General features: G+C 45.0%; 1 protein-coding gene across 1 annotated transcript in view; it reads right to left on the bottom strand.

Moving 5' to 3' along the window:
- The window catches only part of NRXN3 (neurexin 3), a 1,493,796-nt gene that overhangs the window by 1,460,781 nt on the left and 6,140 nt on the right, over positions 1-26,875 (bottom strand). The window contains exon 2 of the mRNA XM_069465175.1: positions 968-985. Coding sequence (XP_069321276.1) covers positions 968-985 — 18 coding nt within the window. The remainder of the gene's footprint in view (positions 1-967; positions 986-26,875) is intronic.

The following is a 26,875-nucleotide window of genomic DNA, read 5'->3' as shown; positions in this document are numbered from 1 at the left end:
TGGGCAAAACTACTTAATCCATGGAGCCCTAAATTTCCTACACATTAAAATGGATATTACAATATCTATCTTGTATTGATGCCATCAGGATTAAATGTTAAAAGGACTAAACAAGAAAACATGTAAAAATACCTAAGATGATGCTCCCTTCCTATTTGGTAGGGCTAAATATTCTTCTTAAATCCAAGTTCTAGCCAGCTTAGAATAGTGTCCCAACCATTTTAAATCTTCTGACATCTCTTAGCTCTAAATGGTTATATCATTTCCTATGATCCTATATGTGTGATATGTACATATGTGTCTTTATATACATGCTGCTTAAACCTAGGGCTGTGGATGAGTATGCATTTTAGAAAGAAATGCACAATTAATAATTGTGCATTATCAGGATGGTTCTTCTATTTTTCCATCGACAGAAACCATTCAAACCATTAAACCATTCTTTTTTTTTTTTGTCACAGTGAGCATGTATTACTTACATAACCAGGAAAAATAAATATTGCTAATTTCATTGTGGAAAAGAAAAGACATTTCTTAGAATAAAAAGAAAGAAACCTTCTTTCACCCACATCATATTTTCCATGCTAAGTATGTCATATCTTCAACTTTTAAACACATAAAGCTATAGAAAATAAGTATATATATGGAAGACAAGGCAAAAATGCTCATTAAATTGGAAAATATATATCTAATAATATCTTTAAAAATATTTTCCAAAAAAATGCCCAGAAATATTAACCAGAAGGAAGTGATTGTATTAAGTATGAGAACTATATTCCTTTGGTTTTAAAATAGTTCTTCAAAACCAATACAAATCCATCAATTCAAGGCATTTCCTCTTCTAAACCTAAAATCAGTGAAAATGCAATATACTTAGATTTTTGTCTCTAAAGGTCTCATAGTCAAACCATGCACAATCTAGCAGAGAGGAAATTCCCACAGCAGCTGTGCAAACACAAAGACTCACCTGGACCTTGACTGACATCTGTGGCAGCATTTTCAAAGGGAGGGAAAGGGAGAGGAGAGGGAAGGGGAGAAAAAGGAAGAAGAGTGTTAGCAGCACACACACACACAAGGCAGTGCCCTTGCATGATTATCAAATTCATGCAAGCCCCCAAAGGTGCTCAGCTTCTGAACACTTAGTTCTACCTTCACCCAGGAACCACCCATGCAAGCCGAGGGACCAAGCCCCCTTTTCACTGTGCATGTAGCAAGAAAGGTGAGCTCCACATCTGTCCGGAAAGACATCATCCTGGAATCAGATAGGGCTCCAAAGAGCCAAGCAGACTGGAATCCTGCAAGAATATTGGTTAAAATATTCTGGTTGATTTCTGCACACCGACACCAAAGCAAATCCTCCTCCTCCTCCTCTTTAGATATCAGACATTGGACATGAAGTCAAGCAAGGTTTCCCAGCAGAGAGAAAATTTAATAAGAAACCATTCCCTTGAGGAACAAAGAAAAACAGGCATAAGAATTAAGAGCAAGTCGCAGAGTCATTCACAACCTAGGACTGAAGGACACAAGATCACAAAATATTTACAATTCCCTCCCTCCCCGGGATGCCCAGTGACCATTCTTCATCACAGACAGCAGTGTGTGCGCATGAGATTGTGTGTGAGCAGATCATTCACCATGCAAATTGAAATCTTGCCTCCCCCTTTAATTTTTCTCCTTGCTTTTCACCCCATCACTAATGACAGGAATTGCCATTTGAAATCACTTTTGATAACTACAAATAAATACCCAACCCTGGAAAGGTTGACATTTGAATTAAGCCAATGAACTTTCCAAAAATGAAGAACGGTTCACTCCTATCAGCTCCACGGACAGCACAATCTCCTCCTCCTACCCTGGGATGTAAAATTGAATCGTGCTGGGGAAGCAAAACCAAGAGCAGCCCAAGGCATTGTCAAAACCCAGACCCTGCCCAACAGGATATACTCTGGCAGAGAAGGAGCCAGAGGCTGCTTCAGGAAACCGCTGACCGTCCGCACAGTCTTGGGTGACTCACTTGGACCCGCTGAATGTTGGATCTGGAGTACACATTAATTACCTGGTTTAATTCTTTCTTGTTAAGATGAAGGATAAAAGAGGTTGAGAGACTTACTCAAGGTCACACAGCTAGCTCAGGAACAGAGCCTAGAAAAGCTCCTCGATCTCTTGATTCTTACCCAGTTCAACATCCCTTTACTGAAGCCTGGGTCCCTCGAGGACATAGGGGACCCGAATTCAGTTTGCAGACTAAAGTGATAGCCCTGAAGCCATGGGGAAGTTGGGTGAGAGTCATGGGTCATGGTTTATCTTCTGTGCCTCTAATGTGCTGCCTGAACAAGATGGAGATTACTCTCCCATCATAAGACACCCACAATCAGATCTGCAAAGCACCAGTGAGTCCTTAGGGCCCTTGCCCTGGGAAAATCCAGGCGCTGACCAACTGAGCTTGCTCCAGCACCCAGGAGGGGCACACCCACAACCACAGCTGAGCATTCCTCCAGCCCACGCCCTGTATTCCCTAGAAGCTGTATTTTTCCAAAGAGACTTCTAGAGCGTTCTGAATCATTCCTCAGCCACACCCCCTTTCAGGTTTTCTGGTGAGTTAGATTTAGGGATGAAGTGGCAGGAGGAAGAAAAGAGGTGAAATAGAAGAGGTGGGAAGGGAAAACAAGCTGCATAAATAACGAAGCAGGGCATTCACCGTAACTGATGGATTGCCTGGAATAGCGGTCGTTAAAATACCCCTTAATTAAACAGGACATCAAACTATTTACACGTGCTGGAGTTCTGTGGCAGGAGTGTCAACACTATTGTTCATACAAACACACTCTTTGGGAACTCCAAGACCCGGGGAGACAGAATTCCTTGGAACCCCAAAGGTCTTTCAATACCGGTTACTTGGCCCATCTTCAGATTGTGACTACAGTCTAAAACTTTAGAGACAGAAAGGCCTGGGTTCAAATCCCAGGCCGCTCTGTGGCCGTGGACCCATCATTGAATTTCTAAGAGTCATTTTCCTCGGCTATGAAATAGCAATAATAACAGAGCCTCCCTCCTGGGGGTGTTATGAGAATTAAATGAGATTAAATGCTTGTAAAGCACTTAACTTGGTACAAGGCAAACGCTGCAGAAACGTTAGCTGCTTTGATTGTTATCACTTAGAATTACTACAGACAGAAGTACCAAAAAATATTCACCAGATGGCCCACTGGAAACACCAAGAGACCACGGGAATTAAGCCGGTGATTCTGGTTCAACTCCTTTACTTATGAATAAGGACATCTGCTCCAACTCTCCCCTCCCTCCCCAATCCTCCATGTGAAGTGGGGGCACAAGCAGAAGCAAGGGTCAAAAAAAATTGCATTCTTATTTCTTTTGTCTTCTCTCTTCAAGCCTCAATTTGAGATAGTTCTGGTCCTGTGCATGAAAATACAGCATGTGTTCTTGTCAAAGAGGGGCAGCAATGCCACCAAGAAAAAAACCCCTTTAGCTGGGGCTCAAGGTCCAAGCTCAGTTCCTCACCGTGGCACCGACCTGGAGGCAGTTCTGAGCATTATTCCAACTTTAGGCATAGACACAGGGTATCTTACCTGGCCCGTGCACCAAGAAGCAATGAGTGACCTAAATTTCAGGACTCAGTTCTGACCGACAGAATGAAATGCCAAAGGCAGGAGGTAGATGGGGGAGGGGATGGCTGGAGGGTGGGGATCAGATCCTTGGCAGTATCCATCTGCCGTATTCTCTGTCCAGCATCCTTTTCCTCCTCGTCTTGTAACAACCCCCAGCTGTCTTCTGAGGAGCCCCTTCTCACCTTAATCCACGTGGCTTAGTAAAGGTGACCCCCGACTCCCGCCTTAGCTCCAAAAGTAGTCCTGTGAATCAGGCCAAGTCTATCTCTTGGACCCAATAATTGGCTCAGAAACAGACATGTGACCCAAGCCCAACCAATGAAAGTCTTCCCAGGGAATTTTAATAGAATTATCAGGATATGGGATGCTCTCCTTTTTCCAGAACTGCCAGATTCCATCTTTTTTATCATATGGAGATAGTCTACCTGAGAATGAGGCCAACATAGAAGAAAACAAGATTTCTTAGTATAATAAGGGAAATAAGGCAGACCTAGAGTCAAATCCCAGCTCTCCCCCTCTGTCCATAGGCAAGAACCTCAGCTTCTCTGAGCCTCAAACTTCCCAGGTATAAATGGAGATAGATACACAGTATCTATCTCAGTGAGTTGTATCAATGGAGATAATTTATTCACCATTGAATACATATTGACTAAGCACCTATTAGAGGCCAGGTCCTGCTTTAAGCATTGGGGGTGTAAGCAATGAAGGAAATAGACAACAGTCGGGATTTAGTGGAGATATAAACAATAAAAACACAGATACATAAAGTCAAATAGTGATTAATGCCATGATGAAAGGAAAAGTAGAGTAAGTGGCAGCAGAAGGTCCTCATTTTAGGTAGTTAAAAAAGGTCTTTCTGAGGAAGTAATATTTGAGCTGATACCTGAAGAAGGTGAGAAACACATATACCTGACAAAGACTGATCAGGCAGGGGAATAGCAAAGGCAAAAGCTCTAGGCAGGACCTGCTCAGTTAGTTAATTCACTGTTGTGACAGAAGGACCAAGGACTGGCTCACATTACCTGGCACCTTCCCTCTCCCATCTTCCCAGCTCTGTCACTCATGCACAGTCCTCAGCAGGTAACAGGTGCTTGAGAAATACTCAGGGGAAAAAAAGATCCTGATGAAAACCAGTTCTGGCCACCTCCCTTAGAATTGTTACACTCCAAATGGAGAGAAAAACAGGAAAAAAAGGATTTAAAACCTGCCATGACCCATTCACCCACTCTCTTCAGCATCACAACCAGGGGAAGACGTAAATTAGGGCATTCCCACCTCCACTCAGAACCCCACAGACACATATTGCATATTCAACAATAACTTTAGGCACAAGTGCATACACTCAGCATGGTTATTTTCAAGTTCAAAGGAAACAATTCCCTGCAGTTTGGGGGGACCTGATTCTTCTAACCACAGTGGAGAAAAGAAAGGAAGCTCCATCTGCCGGTGCACTATAGAAGCGAGCTCAGCTGGGGGCCTCCCACCTCACCCTTCATTTGGACTCTAGATCGTCTCGAGAGCTAGGTGTCCAAGAGTCCCCCATGCCTCTGGAGGAGCTTTGGGGTGCAAGGGGAGGGCTACACAGCCAGCCTCCTGGAGACAAGTCCCAGCCAAACCTTTGGGGACACCACCTGGTGAACTCTGCCTTGAGTCTGACCTATTTTCTGGGAGAGAAAATAGAATATAGATTTAAATGCAGTGGCGCTCTGGAAAACTACAGGCCCAGCAGTGTGAGAAAATAAAACAGCAGGAGGTAGCTGAGGAAGTGCTGGCACGGGTGAGGATGCCACCTCCCCTAGGTCAATCTTATCTGGATGTCAACTGCCTTTTCTTCTGCAATGTGCCCCTACTTTTTATCTATTCAAAATTGATATATACACATACATGTACACATATGTATACACATATATATTTCCTCTGGCTCGTCCTGGGGCCCAATGCTGCTCCCCCATACACAGACCCCAGCCTGTCTAACAGCAGCAACCACAGGCAGAGGGACCTCCAGGGAGACAGCCCCAGACACGGGGGGCAGCAAGGCAAGGAGTCAGAAACACCTGCAGCTGCGTCCCAGGTCTGCCTTCCATGTTGTGTGACCACAGGGAGGGTTTTTTTTGGTTGATTTTTGTAATACTCTTATCCTCTCATATATGCAGGTAATTAAAATTACCAGCTAACATTGACTGGGTACTTTCTATGTGCTAGGCACTATTCTAAGCTCCTCACAACAATTCTATGGAGTAGGAACTATTACCATACCCATTTTAAAGATAAGGAAACTAAGGCACAGGAAGCTTAGGTAACTGGCCCAAAGTCACACAGTCTGCAGAGCCAGAGCCTGAACCTGGCAGGCCAGCTGTGGGTCCCCGCCCCACCTCCCACCCCTACCCCCGTGTCAATTACCACACTGGCAGCTTCACCCCATCAGAGGGTAAACGAGAGGGTAAAATGGTGTAAAAGCAATACGGACTGTAACAAAGCTCATATTTATCAAGCATTCTGTGTGCCGGGCACCAAGTGTTTCATATGCATCATCTTATTTAATCCTCTCTGCAACCCTTACAGGTAGGAACATTATTCATCCCATTTTACGGATAAGGAAACTAAGGACCCGAGAGGATGCTCTATCATGATTTATTTCTCTAAGACAGTAGCACACTAGATAAGGGTCAAGCTATATTTCTGAATAAAAGAGCAAACAAGGATGGAAACCATCTGACCCATGGAGCTAGAAATTAGGGATAAGAATATGGGGCATCTCACAGATGTGAGAAAGAGGCACTGCCCAGGGCCCAGGGAAGGGGTCAAATGCAATATGACTGTGGGCCTGGACAAATGGAGTCCCTGATCTGGGCTACAGGCTTTAGAAGGACCTGCTCTGTTCCTTCTGCAGCTGCATCCCAGCTTAGGAACTAAGGATTCCACAAGGTCAAATGATGCTCCCACCCAGAGCCAGCAACGCCTTCACCCCCTTATAGAATATGCCCTGGTGCCAAGAATTCCTTGACCAAATTGCCCCAAATCCACAGTGACCTCCTCCTTGGGTCTGTTCTCCCAAATCAGACCAACCCACTGGTGTGTGTACTCTAGTGTCAAGAAGTGGCCAAGGGGACACTGTTTACAGGAGCTATAGACTTCTACAGTCTGGGGTGTCCACACAGATGTGTGCGAGGACCTTCCCGGTGCTGGAGGTGGAGAGAAAGGAGGCTTGTCCCAGGCCCCCAGATATCAGGGCAGGTCTTTAACTGGCTTTCCACTGAGGATTGCACTGAGCCATAACATTAGAAGGGGGAAAAGGCAAAGACTGTGCTTCTGCAACCGCCCATCCACTCCTGCCTTTGGGGAGAAATAAGCACAAGGTTTTCCCTTCTCCAAGAACAAACACAGACACTTTTTTTTAAGTTAAGAGCTAAAGCAAACTTCCAGCAGCGAGGAGGCTGGGTTTCCTGCCTTCTAGGGCTCTTTCTGGCTCTCGGTGTCTGAGCTCTTCAAACACAGGAAGAGTTGTCACTACAAAAGGCCGGGTGGTGTTAGCTTTATCCCCGACATGAGGGTCCATTTATCTGCCTTGGTAGCGGACTTGAGCCCCAGAGTCCTGGTGCTGTTTGCTTTTGTTCTTTGATGCTAATAACTCCAGACTGCAAGATGAGGCAGCAGTAGCGGCTGCGTCCAGTGCCAGCTAGCCTGGGCAGGCAGTGGCCGGGAGCGGGGAAGGAAGAAAAGTAGGGAGGACCAAGGAGGGCATCCCTGTGGGCTAGATCACTGTTGTGCCGGAACACCTACAGGGGCTCTCCTACTTGCAGTGACTCTTGCTTGAGGACCCAAGGCTTGACTGACAGTTGGGAGAGGCAGTCTACTTGCTACAGATACAATCAGATCAGTGCCTGCAGACAGCCTTTTTTTTTCAGTGCTTCAGGGGTTTTGAGTACAAACTCAGGGGTTTGAATCCTGGCTTTGCCACTTGTTATTAAAAATATTTTTGGCCAATTTCTTAGCTTCATGTCTCTCTTCTGCCATACGGGAATAATGCTAGTATAGTCAGTTTTGCTAGAATCACCTATGCATTCCTACAAGTCCCTTCACTATGCAAAATCACACAGTAAAAACCACAGGGCCTACAGGAAAAAATGGAGGTGGAGCACAACACCCAAAAACATCAGTGACGCGGAACAAAAGGTAGGAACCAATGTTACACATGTTAAATAGTTAAGAAATAGGTAAGTACTACAATAAATATGGCACTTTAAAAGGACCTGAAGTTTGCTTGTGGAAGTCGGAAGCTTGTGAAGTGATGGAATGAGGATCACCTGGAATTGGACAGAAAGTTGAAATGCCAGGTGTGGAGCGGGACTCATACACACATGGTGACTGAGGTGGTTAGTACAGTGTTGAGGTAAGTGCATTTTGTGAGTTCCTACGTAGATTGGTTCAGCTGGCTGCAGTTTTCTCCCTTCACCTAGTGTTTCTTGTGTACAAAATCATGCATAATTAAAGGCAGAATCATTATGTTCAAACTGTTCCCTAATATATCAATCATATTAGAACAAATTTGCATTTTCAAAATAAGCATTATAATGGAACTGACTGTCCCTAATTTATGACTTTTGCGAGAATTGAATGAAATGATCCATATGAAGTGTTTAGCACAATGCCAGGCACATAGTAAACATTTAAGAAACTTATTGAAATTAGTAATATCTCTGCTGGTTTGCTGACACATCCCTTGTAAACTTTAAAGCGACAAGTTGAAATTCTATTGACCTGTTTCAGCTTGCAAACAAAAGGCTTCGCCAGCCAAATAATACCTCCCAGGCTTAGGCCATGAGGTTGGCACCTGCAATAATCTCCCATACCACAGAACAAGGGCTTTAGAAAAGTCCTCCTAGCAGATGGGCACTGCCAGGGAACAGGGTTTCTCTGCCAGCCTCCTAGGTAAAGAAATGGATACTATCCTCCAAATTGTTGCATGACCCACCAGAGAGAGGAATACACACCTGCATCTCAGAGAACACCAGGAAATTGAAAGAGAAACTGACCTAAATGAGACGATGTTCATCATTTGCTAAGATAGAGAGGAATGTATCACGAGAGGGGAAAGAAATTCGTCAGTCCCTGTGTTGGAAAACGCCCTCGACACAGACATCTTCAATTTCCCTGCTCCTTCAGATAGCACAGGGCTTAAGGGGCAGGTTCTGGGGTCAGGTAGACATGGATGAAAATCCTGGCTCTTCCACACATGTGACATCCGGCATGTTAACTAGCCTCTCTGAGCCCTCACTTCCCCATCTATAAAATGGGGACAACCTACGTACCTGGTAGGACTGATGTGAGGGTTATAAAGAGCCAATGTATGCAAAAGGACTGGGCAAGTCATCTGGCACAGAGGAAGTACTAATTGATGTTGGCAATCCTCACTGTTGTATTACTTGACCGCAGCCCTTTCCTTGAGAAAGAGGATCTGCCCTCTTTCCAAGAATTCCTTACTTTCTGGAAAGACTCCAGCTCCTCAGAGTTTATGCCAACTGTAACAATGTTCTGGGAGAAGAAGGTGGGTCTCCCAGGGTTTCAGTAGAGGTGAGTTCTGAAAAGTTTGCAATTCAGTACAAAAAAGAGCCTTGGAAGAGGAGGCATACCATAGCATCTCTGCGGGAGGGGTGGAGGGGGCACTGTTACAGAGTGTGGGAAAGAGCCCTGGGTTTGGAATCAGAAGCCCCGGTGGTTTTTTTCCCCCGCAGTTTTTTTTTTTTTTAATTGTGGTAAAATATACATAAAACCAAATGTACCATCGTAGCCATCTTTAAGCGTACAGTTCACTGTTACTATGTTCATAATGCTGTGCAAACATCACCACCATCCATCTCCAGAACTATTTTTATCTTGCAAAACTGAAACTCTGTACCCATTAAACACTAACGCCCCTGCCCGCCTCCCCACCACCACAGACCTACTATCTGTCTCTGTGAATTTGACTACTCTAGGTACCCCCTACATGTGGAATCATACAGTGTTTGTCTTTTTGTGACTGGCTTGTTTCCTTTAGTACAATATCCTCAAGGTTCATCCTTAAGGTTGTAGCATGTGCCAGAATTTCCTTTCCCTTTTAAGGCTGAATAATATTCCACCGTGTGTTTATCACACATTTCACGTACAGAAGCCCTGGTTTTGAGGCCTGACTTTCCAGCTTCCTACCAGCTGTGGGACCTTAGGCAACGTAGCCTCCCGGAGCTTCATTTTCCATATCCCTAACTGTGGGAACAATGACACTAATGACATGACCAAGTTGCTCTGAGGCTTGAATGAGACCATAAATGTGGAAGCGCTTTGTAAACAACAAAGCGCTATGTCATTCATCTGTTCACTCCAGACGTATCGATCAAGTGGCCGTTCGGTACTGGCGATTGTGCTAGGTCTTGGTGTTAACAAAGAGGATTAAGTGGCATTCCTGTTCACAATGACATAATAAAAGAAATTTTAGAAACATGGCCCAGAAGACAGCTGCAGGGATCATTATCCACCACAATCCCTGTCATTTACTGAAGGCCTCCTATATGCCAGGCACCTGCAGCTGTTTTTGCACATATATGACCCACTTAATCATACTGATGTAGATGCTTCTGTTACCCCACTTAACAGACAAGGAAATTAAGGCTCGGGGAAGTTAACGTCCCCAAGTGCTCTCAGCTCATAAATATTTAACAGTAGCCAGGGTTTAAACTCAGATTTCTCTGATTTCAAAGTTCTTTTTCTTCCCGCAGCAGCCTTCCTCCATCCCCAATTATTTCTTCCCTCACTGGCCTAACCACCCAAATCTATCACCCTTTGGGACATGGGGCCAAATTTCAGGAGATTGGCGTGGGATCGCCAAGACCAGTGGAAAGCTGATGGAAAGAGGTGGTGGTGATTAAGTAGTTCAAAGTGTAATCTACATTGTTGTATCCACAGTGTCTGCTGCTGGACGGAATCTCAGGATCCGTATTTCAGAGAAAGGATTATAAGTTGGGGTAACATATCCAAAACTGAATTCCACAAAAATACACCATCCAGCAGGATGTAAACAAGGTGTTCTTTGCAAAAACAGTAATCAAGTATCCCGAGACTTCAGAAAACGTCATCTATACTAAGCTATGCAATGAAGACTAAAAGGAGACATAGCCTATAGGGAAAATATATTTTTTGAACCACTGGACACTTTCCCCCCATAAAACATAGTAATATCTCACAGGATAAAGTTTGAGAAAGGCTGGCTTTGAGGTCCTCAGAAAAGCTGGGAAGCCTGACAGTTTACCGTAAGACTTTCCCGTCACCTTTTTTTGTTCCCAAAGTGAGCCTTTGTGTCTGGGTCAATTCAAAATAACCGCCATTTATTGGCCACTTACTACCTGCCAGACACAGACTTAGGCACTGGAGACTCAAAAAGACTGCCCTGCACGCAGCTGGGAGTCAATCTAACCAAGCGAGTATGTAAACAGGGCAGGGTGGCCGCATGTGGCCTTCTATTATCACACTTAGCCCTAATGGGGGATTTAGGATTGACGGAGAATGCTTCAAAGTCTTTTACTAAAGAAACCTTAAAGTGCCTCAGAGGATAGGCAGCGACAACTAAGCAGAGAAAAGTCTTTTGTAAGGACATTTCTGGCCCATGGTCAGATTGACACCTCCAAGGGCTGGGCTCCCTGGGAGGCATGTAGAAAGCTTTGAGCTCAAAGGCCAACTTACGGGACCTTGGATAAGTTACTTAAACATCATCTGTAAACTGGGGTTCATAACATCAATTTCAGAGTCGTCAGGAGTATCAAAAGAGGCAAATGCATATAAAATGCCTAATGACCTGCCTGGCACCATGCTAGCACCCATTAGTTCTCTTTTCTTTGATTAGTGACATCCTGGAATACTGTGTTAAGAAAGAGTCTGAGGCAGCATGTGGGCTTGGGATGAAAAGAAGATCATGATTGATTAGCAATGTCTGCCGTGGGCTTGAGAAGGAAGGGGTCACATACGGGCTCAAGTTAGCATTCAACTGAATGCTTCTCAAAGGGTCCTAGCCCTGTGAGAATGAGTTTCTAGTGTCCTAGATACCCCAGGAGACAGCCAGTAGCCCTACTAGAAGGCTCTCTCACTTCTAAGCCCCTTGGCAGCTTTTCTGCTTTCCCTTATACCCTTCCTTTTCTCTCATTTTCAAAAAATGAGCAAGGTTGGTTTCTTCCCCTTCGTAAAATAAGGAGGAGTTGTAATAATCTGGACCTAAAAGAATCTTTTTTGAGTCTGAGAACCACACGTGTAGTCTACTAATCAGTACCAGTTCCACTCTGAAAGGCTCAACAGGATTGTGCAGACCCTTCCAGAGGGAGCTCAGAAACCCAGGCAAAGACATGCTGCTTCCAGGAACCACGGAGATCAGGTGAGAGGAGGGGGAGTCCCTGAAAAGAACTTCACATTTCACACATCAATAATATACTTTTTGAGTTATCATTAGAATTATTAATCTCCATTTTTATCTTGTAACTGCTGTGGTACTACAATTAAAAATAGTGCAAAAACAGTAAAAACAAAACAGGGGAGGTGTTTACGTGACTTTCTGAGAGAATAGCAGAAAAGCAGAGCATTTCAGAAGCGGAAGAATCTTAGGATGTCAGGTAGGTCCATCCCTTTCATTTTACTGGTTCATTCCTTTGACACATGCGCATGACCCACGTCCCAGGGACTGCGCTAGGCACTGGGGTGAGGGCAGAGGAACAAGACAGACACAGGTCTTGCCCTCCTGGAGCTTAGAGTCTAGCAGGGGAGATGGGTCACAAATAATCAGACAGGCGATTAGTTATTTATAATTGTGATTGGTGGCATAGAGTTGTACAGAATACTTTGAGGCACAGAAGATGAAACACAGACCCAAGGAAGGGGAAATCATATGTCTACCCAGCTGGACAAGGTCAGAGCTGAAATCAGAATTCAGGTCATCTGCATCCCAGTTCGTTGTTTTTCTCACTGTGCCACGGCTGGGGCACCAATATCCTGACGGGAGTCTGGGAGAAGACACAGCCTTAAGAGGACAGCTGTACGGTGGAAAGAAAAGCAAGTGGCCAAATCGCTGAAGCTTTTGTACAGGAACAGAAGTGTGAACTTAGAGATTTACTTGTAAGCCCAGACACTCACGCATTTTAGCAGTGGGAAATGGTTTTAACCGTCTCACAGTGGGGTCCTAAACACTAGAGCCTTCAACAACCCGGACAACAGGCAGGAGGGGGAGGGGACCTCCCCAACAGGACTTAGAAAGGGCAGACAATGGGTGGTGTAGACCCACCACCCTGGCTGAGCTCTGCTCTATCTGCTGTACTTTGCTTTGGAATTAATCAAGCAAATCCCTTGATAAATCTAAGGCCGTTATTAGACAACACTAATATCCCCCTTAGAGTAATCCAGACAAATACATTCAAAGAGAGGGGGAGTCCCAAGTGGCTGGAAAACAGACTATTTTCCTGTTCTCACACATCCACACGAGAACACACGCACAGGCACCAGCCCTCACCCCCCACCCCAGATGTCTGCTCCCAACAGCACCCTCGGCTCCTGCCCTGATTGCTTCAGGCAAGGGGAATGAACCAAGGATGGGGGAAGGAGGCCTGGATTCCCTCCCCTCCCCGACTCTGCCACTGACCTAATTTTCCACAAGAGAGGATTTTTCCTTTTTGGTCCTACTTGTTTGTAAATCATGCTACCCCAATGCACACACAGCTCAAGGCGGGCCTAGCTAGGATGCGGGGAGAAGACAGGAGGCTTGGAACTGCGGCCCAGCTGCCATTTCATAGGGAGACTGGGTCGGTGGAAATTCTTCTATTAGTTCAGAAGAGGGGTTGGAAGTAGATGCTGAGAGGAGGAAGGGGTGCCGTCCAGATCATCCCAATTTTACAATCTGACTCTGCCTTTCGCTGAACAAGGAAGGTGGGGCTGTATATTCTAAAATGAGCCGACAGAGCTCTGCCACTAAGAAACCTTGTATAGGTTTCTTAATCCTTCCAGGTCACTGGTCTCTATAAACAACACAAGATATATTGACCTTGACATTTTTGACTCCTTGAGTATATTTTGGACCCACCGAGAAACTATTTGGAAAGGGACTGACTTTAGGTGTAGGAAGAAAATGTGGTTTTTCAAACTGCAAAAATTGACCTGGAAAAAAAAAAATTAGACCTGTCGGGGGGAAAAAAACCAACATGAAATAGAACTGACAGCAGCTAAAAATGCACATGGTAAAATTTGTTATTGACTAAAATATTGAAGAAAGAATCAAGCATTCTTGACAAAATTTGACGAGACAAAATTGGACATAGTAGAAATAATGGCCACAAAAGAACATTCACCATAGTAGAAGCTATATAGGTACAATTCGATAGGCACACAAAAAATACCTGATCGATGAATCAAATCTTCATTATAGAATACACATGGAGCAGAATTGATCTTGTTAAAAATAATTCAGTAAAATAAAACTGAATTGGAAAAATAAGAAATGATTTAACTATGCTGAAGAGAAAATGGATTGAGGAATTATATGCCCCCTACGTTTATTTGCTTCTGAAAAATATTTCCTTGCTAAAAATGTTCTAGACTTGTCTAATTCCAATTACACCAACACAGAGTTCAAAGGTCTCAGGGTCAAAACTGTGCAATCTAAACATCTTGATAAATGCTGAATAAAAATAAATTATATGATCTCAGAGGTCCTGTCCAGGTGCAACTCTCTTTCTGACAAAAGATCATAATAAAAAGTGACTAAAATTATACAAATACTTTACTCCTAGGAAGAATGTAGTATGGGAACTAGCAATCACCTGCAACAGTGGTCCTCAGATTAATAGAGTTTATTAACCTGTAACACATTTAAAGCAACATAAAGGCAATTTTGGAAACTAACATAGGCTAACTATATTTTTATATTACCAAGAAAGAACAAAAAACAAAAACTAATACTGTATATTACCATATTTTCTTAAAAAGAAAAGGTATATTAATACCCCCCAAATGAAAGGGCATATCTCAGAATTTTTTAAAAAATTGAATGTGACTTTACAAAAAAATTTACTACATCATGTTTCTTTTTCTTGCTTTCATGCAGAATAGTAAGACTTCATTCTAGTCCCTTGTTTGTCTTTGTGCTACTGGGTGGAGGGTAGACTGGGGATTCTCTCTCAGCTTTAGTCTCCCCATCTGTAAAATGGGAACAAAACGTAAAGCTATTTGCAGTGCCTGAAACATAGAAGTGGTCAGTAGATGTTAGCCTAAAACCAAGGAGCAGAAGCCATTTAGAATCAGGCTGATTCCCAGCCTCAGATTTTACCACTACTCCTCCACGCTGAGAATCCTTTAGATGTTCTGGAATATAAATGTCCCTGGCAACAACAGCTGAAGAGCAGAGATTGATCAGGGCAACCTCCTATTCCTCTTCATGTACCAAGAATACACTGTGGCAGGTGGGAGGACCTCGGAGGGCAGGGCTGAGCCCCTGAGCAGCAGGAAGAAAGGGCAGCGATTTGGAAAGGCTCGGGCTGACTTCTGTGCTGTGGGTGGGAGCCACACGGCGCGGCTATTTGAGGAATAAGTTTCTCTAGGCTGGTGGCAAATGACACTCACTATGGCTTTCTTGTCCCAGCAACTTTTCATTTTCACTTTCTCCACAAGAGAGCTTCCTTTAGCTGGAGATTCTACCCCAAAATCTCACTTCCAGGATTCTGAACTCTGTAGGGGGAGGTCCATGTGTATGTCCACTGTCAGACAATATCAGCCGTCCTCATCTTATCACACTGAGAGCTTCCCTCTTTCCCCATCCCCAGACAGTCCTCCACCCATCCATCTATCCATCCATCCATCATTACCCATCAACCGTACTCCAAGCAACCACATAAAAGTGAAAGACATAGTTCCTGCCAAGGATATTAGACTAATCAATTTTGTCCTTCAGCCAAGCAAGCTACAACGAACACTACAGCCCCACTCCATCACTTGCTCCCTGTTCCTTCTCATCTTTGGATGTCACCTCCCCAGAGAGACCTCCCTGACCACCCTTGTTTTCATTAGATTTCCTTCACCCTGTTCTTTCCTTCTACTACACTCATCACAAGTAATTATACATTTATTGGTTTCTGTTTTCCATAGCAAAATCTCCACTCATTTGTAAGCCCATTGCAGACCATAGCTGCTTTGATCACCCCTGATTGCTCTTGGCAATCAATGTTCTTTCGAATCAATCAATTCTCCTTAGCCATGTATCTTTTCTCAGTGTGGTATAGGGGAATGGATGCTAGGCTGGGAGTTAGGATACTTGGGTTCTTGTCCCAGTCACCCGGCCACTTGCTAGCCGAGTGGCCCCTTGTAATCACATTACTTCTCTAGGTCACAGTTTCATAAAAGGAGGTTGAACTGTGATGCCCAAGAAGGCGGAGGGGTAATAAAATGCCTAAGTTAGGGGTATATGTACATTGAAACAATGTTCATTTGGCAATTTAATGCAAGTCAAAGATTTTCACCTAAGCTTGACAAAAAGTCTCTTGGATAGTGGTAGACAATAGAACAACAAAAACAACAACAAAAATTACTTGGGAGGGTCATAGGTTTTAAAAAGATGGTGAAACCATGGGATTCCAGCCCAAGCAGTCCATGCTTCCAGATCCATTTCAATTATGGCCCATGGGATGAAATAAGGCACTAGGGTAAAAAGTGGGGGTCCAGGGCAGCTTGTATGTTTCTCTCTGCAGAATGCATCTGAATCAGGGTCAGAGCTGAGCAAAATCGGTCATGTGCGGGAGAGGGAGAAGGTCAGAAGAAGACAGGTAGTGTCCCTGCATGCTAGAGACGCCCCCGTTGGGCCAGCGGAGAACAGGGTTGGGTCACTGATGGCCACAGAAGCCTCTGTCGAATGCCCGATTGAACAGGGGGTAGCAGAGCAAGAGCTCAAACTCCACGTCGACCTCCCAGACTCTTGACTTAGGCAGTTAGATTGCTTTCTCTTTTTAAACCCCATTTTCTCAACTATAAAACCAGGAAAACAACAACTTCTGTGGTAAGGGTGGTTGGGAGATTGAAAGGAAGTCACATGTGGGTGTACTTAGGCCAGGCTTTGGCACATAATAAACACTTCATGAAAATTAGTTAACCATCATTATTAAATTCACTCTATCAAAATAAACAGGTAATAAGTCATAAGATTTCCATGAAATTAAAATGCATCATTGAGGCCTACTCAGGAGCATGATCAGAGCTGGGCAGTAAACTCAGCCTAAGTACTAAGTCTCTACCAGCTTCAGCCGGCAGGAGAGCCAGCCGGGAACTGTGAGTCCAGAAAAAGCCCCAGACCTCCTGTGACTCCTTGGAATGTCTTAGTCACACCTATGACCTTCAGAGCCTTTGCTCTGCCAGGTGTGAAGAGGGACCCTAACCCCATAGAGACCACTGTTACGCTACACACCTCCTTTCAGAGCATCCGTCACTTTATAATTGCTTGGTTAATTAAGCAGCATGATGTGCCTGTCCTGTTTGTCACTCTTACCCAGTGCTTCTTCTGGCGCACAGTGGGCCCGTGGTACATGTTCATCATCGTTGGAGGGGGTGGAAAGAGCTGCCTTTCTGATAACACCACAGGTTTCGGTAAGAAATTCACATGAGCATGCATGTCCACGAGGCTCCATTTCTCGGTTCTTTTTGCACGCCAGCTGGGCCCCTAACACCTCAATTTCTCCTGCTTAGAAAAACGAAGGCGTTCCCCCTCCTTCCTAGGCTCCCCATTCTGACTTACGCTAGATAAGCAACTTCAGATTGCTGAACAGCAACACACAACACAGCTGGGCGAAAATTCCTGTGTCCTGAAATTCCTGGAAAACTGATGCCGAGCAAGCATTCGGAGCACAGACTCAGTCCCCGCTCCCAGCCCCGGAGAGTCGGAGGCAGGAGGAGGGCAGCAAGCAGGCAACCAGAGAGGAGCCTCAACTTTCTTAAAGTATTTTGTTTTCTCTCCAAGCACCCCACCCCTGGGCAGAGACACAGAAACCACAAGTGAATTAATTACCAGCACTTATGTATTGCTAGCTGAGTAGGGCTTCCAGCATCTCTGGCGTGGGGCATCTTGCTCTTTCAGCCCGCAGGGACCACAGTTAGAGGAATGTCTCTCCCCAGTCCCAGCAGACAATGCGGGGCTGTGAGCTGAGCTTCAGTCCTGGTACCCCAGGGAGTTCAGTGCTTGACCCCAAGAAAAACTTAGCTAAAGCATTTGTGTTTGACTCACATGGTCTCAAAGAAGCACAAGGATCAAATGAAAACACGAATTTGCTGATCTTGGGCCAGTCTCTTCATTTCTCTAGGTTTGTTTCTTTCAGATCGTTGAGTCCTTGCTTCTCATGGGATCACGATGTTTTAAGAGCCAGAAACTCCACCACATGCAAAACATCCAAAACCCTCGGGTTCATCACCTGTATATGAGACTTAAGTTTCTGTTGCTAGAAATGTTCTGACATAAACAAACCTTACTAAATTGAAAGTGAAGAAAAGCCAATGTAAATAATTTTTGAAACTAAATGATGCAATTCTTTATGCCATTTTATTACATTCAAATGCATGCCCCAACTTCAGCCAGGTTAAAAAGTGATACAGTTTAATTTATTCACCACTGAAGAACTTTAAAGAACTTTCCTTTACTCCTAGTTTTCTTCTACATTTCTGATCATCCGCTGTAGTCTATCTAAATAATTCCTTTTCCTCCACGACCCTAAATATTAAGGCTTCCAAAGGTTCTGAGTTTAGGCTTCTTTTCCTCTCAACCTTCCCTGGACAACCTCATCCACGTCCTGACCCCCTGTAACAACAGCCCTGACATTGTGCTCAGCCCCATCCTACGCCTTAGTGCCAACTATTGTACCCTCCTTCTGCAAGGGTCCTCTAGACTCTGAAAAGGCAGGATATGGCCAAACCAAATTTATTATTACCCCTCTCTCACCCAAACTTGCTCCTCCCACTGGCTTTCCGGAAGGGCATGTTATCAAAGCTCCACCTTTCTCTTGTCAATAGTGATAATGGTAATATTCACTGAGTACTTACTGTGTGCCAAGCATTGCTGTAAGCACTCTCTGTGCACTATCTCCTTCAAGCCCCATAATAATCCCACATGGTGCACACTATTACCATCCCCGTTCACAGATGGTGAAATTGCAACACAGAAGTGAAGCCCTTTGCCCATGTTTGCATAGCGAGCATGTGGCAGAGCTAGGTAGTCTAAGTCCAAAACAAAACGTCAGTGCCTATCCAATTACTACGTTTCTCTCCTTGACATCTCTGTAATTGGCCCTCCTTCATCCCTACTCCCCCCGTGCAGACTCTTCTCTCACCAAAACCACACAATAGCCTCCCTGCTTAAGCCTTACGATGGCAACCATCCTACAAACTGCCCCTAGAGTCACCTTCCTAAAATTCAAATCTGTCTCTGTCTCTACTCAACTGAAAAAATGTTGGTAGCTCCCAATTGTGGAATAAAGCAATGTCCAAAATTCTCTAGACCCTCTCTATCTAACTTCTCCTCTCTTTACTCTCCCATCAGCCTCAATCCTTCGGTCTAGCCCATTAACTACTGAAAACTACTAGGAAGAGCATCCTGCTATCCCCTAGAGCTGCCGGGGTGCCCTTTCCTCCCAGTCTCCCAATTAAAGCTTCCAAGTCCTGCCCAAGAATTTCCTCTGTGAGGTTTCCTCTGACCCTCACTCCAAGCACATGCATGTACACACACACACACACACACACACCCCCAAGAGGGGCAAAATACTCCCTTTTAAGCTACTCTACAAACATTCCACCTGGTGTTATAGCAACCCTGACATGTGTTGACTTCTTTGCCCGATAGGCTTCCCAAATAGACCGTAAGCTCCTCAAGGGCAGGGATCACACTGGCACATTACAGATGTTTGCTCAGCGAATGTCAGACAGCTAAGCTCATCCCAGTAAACAGATGGCCTATTCTAATAAACAGATGATAGTATGTCAAGGACTGTTTCACAAAAGCTTGAAGATACTTCAAAGGCTGTACTCTTACACAACCCAAAGTTGCCCCAGTGAATTTTCATGCTGTGATTTTTATGCTGAACACAGCTCTGGGATAGCGTTAGTAATCCTGAGCAGAGTGAGGCCATCAAAGGAGGAGGTATGTCTAGAGCACCTTCCCACGGAGCCATCCAGAGCCACCTGGCAGGCCAGCCAAGACCACCACCCAGGGCTGAAGACAGAGTAGTGGAGCCCAGCACACATCCACTGGCAGCCGGACTGCTCTGGGCATCCCTCCACCTGTAAGCTGAAAGCCCTGGGGGTGAGGGACTGTTACAGGAAGCCAGGATTGACAAAAACAGTTAGAGAGAGATAAAGGTGGATTTGAATGTTGATCGGTCACCTCCAAATCCTTTCAAAAAAATTCCCCATTAGAAAAAAAGAATTTTACTATAGTCTCCCAATCAATGTATATTTATTTATAAGTAACTTACATATAAGTTAATAATGTGTTTTATTATTGCCTTCCTATATCCCCAAAGAATGGTCTTGCCTGCACCCCATTCTGAAGGCCACCGACCTAGAGAATAACCTTCCCCATGCCCCTAAAAGACAGAGGGTATCCATGATCAAACAGGAGGGTGGACCTGGCTACCAAGACCCCCTTCCCCGAACCGTGGAGTCCTTGGTTTGCAGGCATGCACATGCTGGCACACACTCCGCACAGCGTCACAACCGCACCTGCAGCGCCCCTTCTGGGGACCGAGCTTGGCAAAGCCGTGCATTCTGTGGTCCAGCAGTTCTAACCATTAGAGAAGTTTTCCTCTGTAGCTCTGATTCCTTCAACTTTCCCACCTGGTATCCACTCTCTCCACTACATGGCAGCCCTTCCGATATCTGAGGACAATTATCCTTTCCCCAGTGAGCTTGTCTTCTCCAGGGAATCCACAAGAGCTAATGGGGCCTCTCCATCATCAGTGACAACAACGCGCCTGCCTCAAACAGCCATTCCACCAGCACCGACATGGTCCCAGGCTGGCTGCTGCCTGTAATTGTTACAGGAAATCATTGGTTTGTAAATGGACAAACAGTCTTTCTAGTTCATCCTCAACTAGATCAAACCAAGTGGAATGTGTGTGTGCTTGATGCAGATTCAACAAAAACCACCCCACAGAAAACACACCACTCCCCTCCTTAAAAGAGAGAAGACTTTTCCAGTGGTGGCCAGTGTGGTCCAAGTTCTACCTGACTTCGTTGATCAATTTATTCAACAAGACATTATTACGTTCACATTTCTGGGAACCTGCATCCATCCACCACACGTTAGTGAGCACATGCGCACACATATGTGAACACAGACATGTATGTACACATATAAAACACAAATACACATACAGTGTGCTTTATGAAGGCAACACACATTTATTGAACACCTGCTTTTTGTCAGAGATGTGACATTTAGCACACAAGCCTGTATGTGCATTAACAGTGGGAAACAGAGCACCCCCACCCTTGGTTTCATGTTTTACAATTTCCAAAGAGAGGAGCTCCTCACGTACATGCCTGCAGCAGGACTCAGGAAACCCAGCTGAGCAATCGCAACTTGCATTAAGGATGGGAAAGCCAAAGGGAGCCAAGAGGTACATCAAAACGTAGCCACTGGTTATATGTTCTACACAAGGAAAAAATAGCCCCAATCTGCATTAACAAGACTGAAAATGCAATATCACGTGAGCAAACAGCAAAGTTTCCGCAGCAACTAAAACCTGACCATCTTCTGTACACGTGGCAATTGACCACACCCCAGCACACGCATGTGGTCCACGAAGCCTGGCTAGACAGTGAGAACACAGATGAGAAACTGGTGTAACTCTGGTTACATTTCAATGCATAGACTCCGAACAATATCTGTGGGCTTTGCTCTTATTTTTTTTTTTTTTTTCTTTTTTGAGACAGAGTCTCGCTCTGTTGCCCGGGCTAGAGTGAGTGCCATCGCATCAGCCTAGCTCACAGCAACCTCAAACTCCTGGGCTCAAGCGATCCTTCTGCCTCAGCCTCCCGAGTAGCTGGGACTACAGGCATGCAACACCATGCCCAGCTAATTTTTTCTATATATTTTTAGTTATACAGCTAATTTCTTTCTATTTTTTAGTAGAGACAGGGTCTTGCTCCTGCTCAGGCTGGTCTCAAACTCCTGAGCTCAAACAGTCCACCCGCCTCAGCCTCCCAGAGTGCTAGGATTATAGGTGTGAGGGGCTTTGCTCTTAAAAGTGAACTATTCTAACCCACAAAATTATGAGATGAGTTCCCTTTTCTTTGTGGCCGTATCAGTAAAATGACTGTCAACGGAGAGGTGGCTGAGAGCCAAGGCTAGCCTCATCCCCTTTAGGGTGCAGGAGAGAATTTGCCTGGCAGGTTTCCAGTCTATGCCAATGTAGGAGCAACATCTTCTAGCCCTGCCTGAGCCCTCTCCCTGGGAGATTTCTGCCCAACAGTGCCAAAAACATGAGATGCCCAGGGCAACCTGGCAGAGGAGGAAGCATTTTCAGATAAGGGCATATGCTTCCAAGGCCAGTCTCCAGGAGCAGCTACTCAATACTGCTTCATCTCATGACCTTTTTTATTAAACCATTATGCTAGGCTTTTTAGCAAAATCTTCATTTCTGTTGGCATGTCTGACCATGGCTACCAGGATAGGCTTGTCAAGTGAATCCAATCCAATTCCCTTTTCGTCTATTCCATTGCATTCTAGAACTTCCCATCTTACTGCAGAGCAATTTGAGATTTCCAGGGAGCTCCTTAGAAATTCAGAGATGCTAAAAAGCTAGCTGGGTATGGAGGAAGATAGGACATCTTTGGGGGATGCAATGAGGCCCAGACAATAGAGCCGGAGATGGGGCTAACCATGAATCTCTCACAATGCAAGCTCCCCAGGAACAAAATGACTGAAGCATGAATCACCTGCTTCCATCAGATCTCTTCCCACACCAATCCCTCCCACACTGTTTAAGATTAATCACAAGCAGTTAATTCTAAATAACTCAGTGGTGTGTGTACTGCTAGTGCCATATTAGAGAACCCCTTATGAATTTTACCTTGACACAAGGGTTAATTCCCACAAAGCATCATTCAGAAGTATGAGGACCCACCCACCTGTCCCCCGCATGCACACTGCCCATTGCAAAGGTCAGAAGGCTTTAAATAGGATGAGGACAATGAGAAAGTGGTTGGGACTGATGTAGGGAAGACTTCCCTGATAATACTCAGCATTGATCACAGGTACATTAGGCTGCCTTGAAAAGCATCGAGCTCCCATCACTGCAGTTGACCGGGGGGTTGGGGGGACAGGGTGGGAAGGTCATCTTCAACAGTGCCGAAGAGAATGAGAAATGAGTAGTTGGACCCAGTGACTTCCAAAGTCCCCTTTAAACTTATTTTCCCATGACTCTCTACATGTACCTTGATTTCTAGCATATTACACAGGGTGAGGCCATGGCTAGAAGGCAATATCAATGTCTTAGCATCCTCTATGAGCATCACAGCACCTGCTCTTCATCCCTCAGATTCCACCTACAACCCCCCAAATTTCAGTGTGTCTCCTTAAAACTAAGCAAGGGCTCACAGCACATCATGCAATTGTACATCACCTCTGCCTTAACTCTCGCCTTGTTTTTCCTGACCTAGATCGAGCAAATATGCCATGGGAGGATTAGTCTTTCAGGGATCCCAGGGGTCACAGGCTCAGCACCCTCCAAGCCTCCTCTTCCCATGCCCTTAACCCTTCAAGGCTAATGATGCAAGAGACAGGGCCCTTCTGGAGAGGAAAGAAGCCCCAGAGAATGAGGAGGAGGAAAGAAACTGTATCTGGTGACCTCCCAGTCTAGCTCTTTCCCCACTATTTGGATCACAAATTATTTCAGCTTTGCTTTCCAGCTTACCCCTCCTCACAAGTGGAGTACTCATTTTTATTTAAGAGTAACTTATTAAGTAAATAAGCTATACACACTGTCAGCTTCATTTTTTTCTATTCTCCAGGGGGCTGCGGGCAACCCATTTCCAATCATACCTGGAGGAGAGGTTACAGATTGCCTCAAATATACTGCCTGCTGGAATGGAGACTCCAGCCCTCAAGTTGCCAACAACCATAGCACTGTTGAGACTCCGTCTTCTAAGGACTTCACACTGGCAAACAGAACAACTTCAGGAGAACCAAACTGGCAGATCAAAGGCAAAAATGTCAGGAGAGGATCGGATGAATAACATCTCATCAAGAAACTTGAGGGAAAAGCTCCCCAGTGTAATTTTCTTAGCTACAAAGACACTGTACTTAAATAAGAGTCTCAGTAAAGCCGGAAGGATCCTAAATGCATTTCACAGACAGAAAACTTGAACCAGGAGCTTCACGTTGCCTGCAGTTCACGTCCCTCCCTGTCTTCCAGCTTCCTTAGGCCGTTACATACCTTTGTATAGTGCAGTGGTTTTCCCCAAAAGAGCTGAAAGCATTCACAATTTCCAGGACTAGATACAAAGTTAGTTTTGTCACAGAGTGGAACTGGATAGTTTCACTGAACAAATATGAGGTCAATTTGTTTTTGAAAGCTACTGGTACTGGTTCCAGGGTTGGGGGGAAGAAAAAACTTGGGAAAATATGTTATTTAGGAACACAGTGGACAGCAGTTGAGGTCTGAGAGCAGATATATAGACAATGACACATTTAAAGGGGGCCCCGCATCGCTTGTAAATAGGTCACCCAAAGACATCAATTTCCAGAGAACAACAGCAATAATGACAACCCACTGGCAATGTCAGTTCCCAAATAGATCACGGGAGACAGACTGCAGAGCCACGCTTTGTCCTTCTCCTCTGTCAGCTTCAGTCTGACACCTGCAACACAGCCTCCCAAAGAGTCACAGCAAACCAAACATCCCAACTTCAGCTGGGGAATTCTCAGGAGGATGACTGGAGTTATCCCTCTGTTTAAATGCCAGCTTGTTCCTCTAAATCTACAGCAAATATTTCCAAACATTCCCTCCCTTTACTCAGGATATCCTAGATGTCTCCTTCTCCCACCACACCTTCCCAAATGATATTCCTGTATGCCCTCCCCGCTCTGACACTCCCTGGCCATGACTCTTCCACCCCTGTGAGGCATGACGTGGAAACCGTGTCTGTGATGAAGGGTCGTTGGTTGGGGGAAAATCACACATACACCCGGAGCAACATTGCTGTCACTGGACAGCAACAAGTCTCTTCACAGAGGTAGATCCACAGAGGTGAGGCCCGAAGCTTATGATATTTGGTGGGGGAGGGGGGGAGTTCCCTAAGAAAAAACAAACCAAATTGTAAATGCAAAATTAGGTATGGGGCTTTGGAAGAGGTCTATGCAACTGAGGATACATGAAAGGTTTAGTTGCACAGTAAATCCACCTCTGTAATCATCTCCCCCTCCCACACACACAAAGGAAAAGAAAAGAAGACAGAGAAAGGAGTTTGGTTTTGTTGTATGTACAGGGAAGCAGAAAGCAGCAGGAGACGTAGAAGGAGGCTGACAGGAGAGTCCAGGAACTCCGTCTTTTACCACCAACCAGGAGTGAGGTGCTAGGCGCTTCCTGGAACCTGGGAAACCAAAGGTAAGTCTGAAGAGGCCATCCTGCCCAGCGATGCTCCGATGCTCCAGTGTGGGCTTAGCTGTGCTCCAACTGGGTCCAATCCCAGTTGCTTCACTGAAAACCAGGGTCTTGAGGCTGGGAATTGCATACTGTACTCATGTTGATTCATTTCACTCTCTTTCCTAGTGTCTCTCTCTCTCTCTGGCTGGGAGGAACAAGCCTCCTGGGACAGGCCAAGCTGATAACCTCCTGTGCCAGGAGCTTGACATTTTGCTTATCATCCCATCCAGGGAGGCAGTGCTCCTCTTCTCATTGGAGACAAGGCCATTTGTGCTCAGCAAGGCAGCCCATGAGCAGAGGTAAAATGCTGTGCTTGGAGTCTGGGCTCTCAGGTCCCAGAGATACCTGCCAAGCAGGCAGCATGCAACATTGCCCTCATACCCCCTACCCAAGACAAGTTCAAGGTCTGGGTCTCCTTACCTATTCAGTGGGATGATAAGGCTGCCCCACCTGCCTCACTGGGACGCCAGGAGGGCCGGAACAACATATGTTTACAGGCAGAGAGCTCTGAATACCATCCAACCATCCCAACCATTGTCAACAACCACACACTTTTGGGCAGGAGAAAGTGGCAATGAAATTGGATTCCATACACTTCTGAAATTCTCTTCTTTTATTTCTGCCACCTTTCAAACTGGGATAAAGAAAAATGGGGGAGGTAGGGGTAGCTGAAAGGGAAGCATCAAATCTTCTGTGAAACCAAATTGAGGTGCAGTGTGTTCTTACATGGGCCAATAGCCCAGAGTCAGAACTTGCTCTTTCCTGGAGACTGTGCAGATAACATTATATGCTTTATCTCATTTAATGTTCTCAACAACTCCATACTGTATGACTTCTTATTATCCCTACTTTACCCGAGAGGCAAGATGCACAGTGGTCAAGAAAGTGGGCTCTGAAGCCAGGCTGCCTACACACAAATCCCAGCTTTGCCTCTTATTATCTGTGTGATCTTGCATAAGTTATTTAACCTCTTGTTCCTCAGTTTCTTTATCTACAAAACGAGAATAATCATAGTATGTCAAGAGTGGTTGTGAAGGTTACAAGAGCTAATGCAGTTAAAACAGGGTGGGCATGGAACAAGTGCTCTATCATTGTTAGCTATTATTATTATATTACATTATTATTCATCAAAATACTGAAGCTTCAAAAACCGTCTCCAAAGGCGTATAACGTGTAAATGCACAAACCCAAATTTATACACGGATCATTTTCCCTCCGGCAGCCATACTCTTAACCACTATGCTAAACTGTGTTCAGGTTCCAAATTCCTCTGCACCTCAGTTTCCTCATCTGTAAAATGGAACTGGTGAATGATATCGATCTCATAGGAGTCTTGTGAGAATTAGATGAGCCAATGAATAAAAAACGCATCTAGAATGTCAGGCCCGGAGTGGTATTCAATAATAGCAATGCTAGTAATATTATTATTTTGTCTAAGGAAGGACACCCAACCTTCAGAGCCCTGCCCCTAAAGCCTTCCTCACTCCAGTTCCACCTCTGGGGTGTCACTGCTATGGACCTACACTGCAGAGCCAGTGACTGCAGGGCCATAGGAGGAGGGGTAGATTAGCC

This window comes from Eulemur rufifrons, chromosome 2 (assembly GCF_041146395.1).
Source record: "Eulemur rufifrons isolate Redbay chromosome 2, OSU_ERuf_1, whole genome shotgun sequence".
Lineage (NCBI taxonomy): Eukaryota > Metazoa > Chordata > Mammalia > Primates > Lemuridae > Eulemur > Eulemur rufifrons.
Note: the sequence above shows the minus strand (reverse complement) of the source record. Positions and strands in the feature narration are given on the sequence as shown.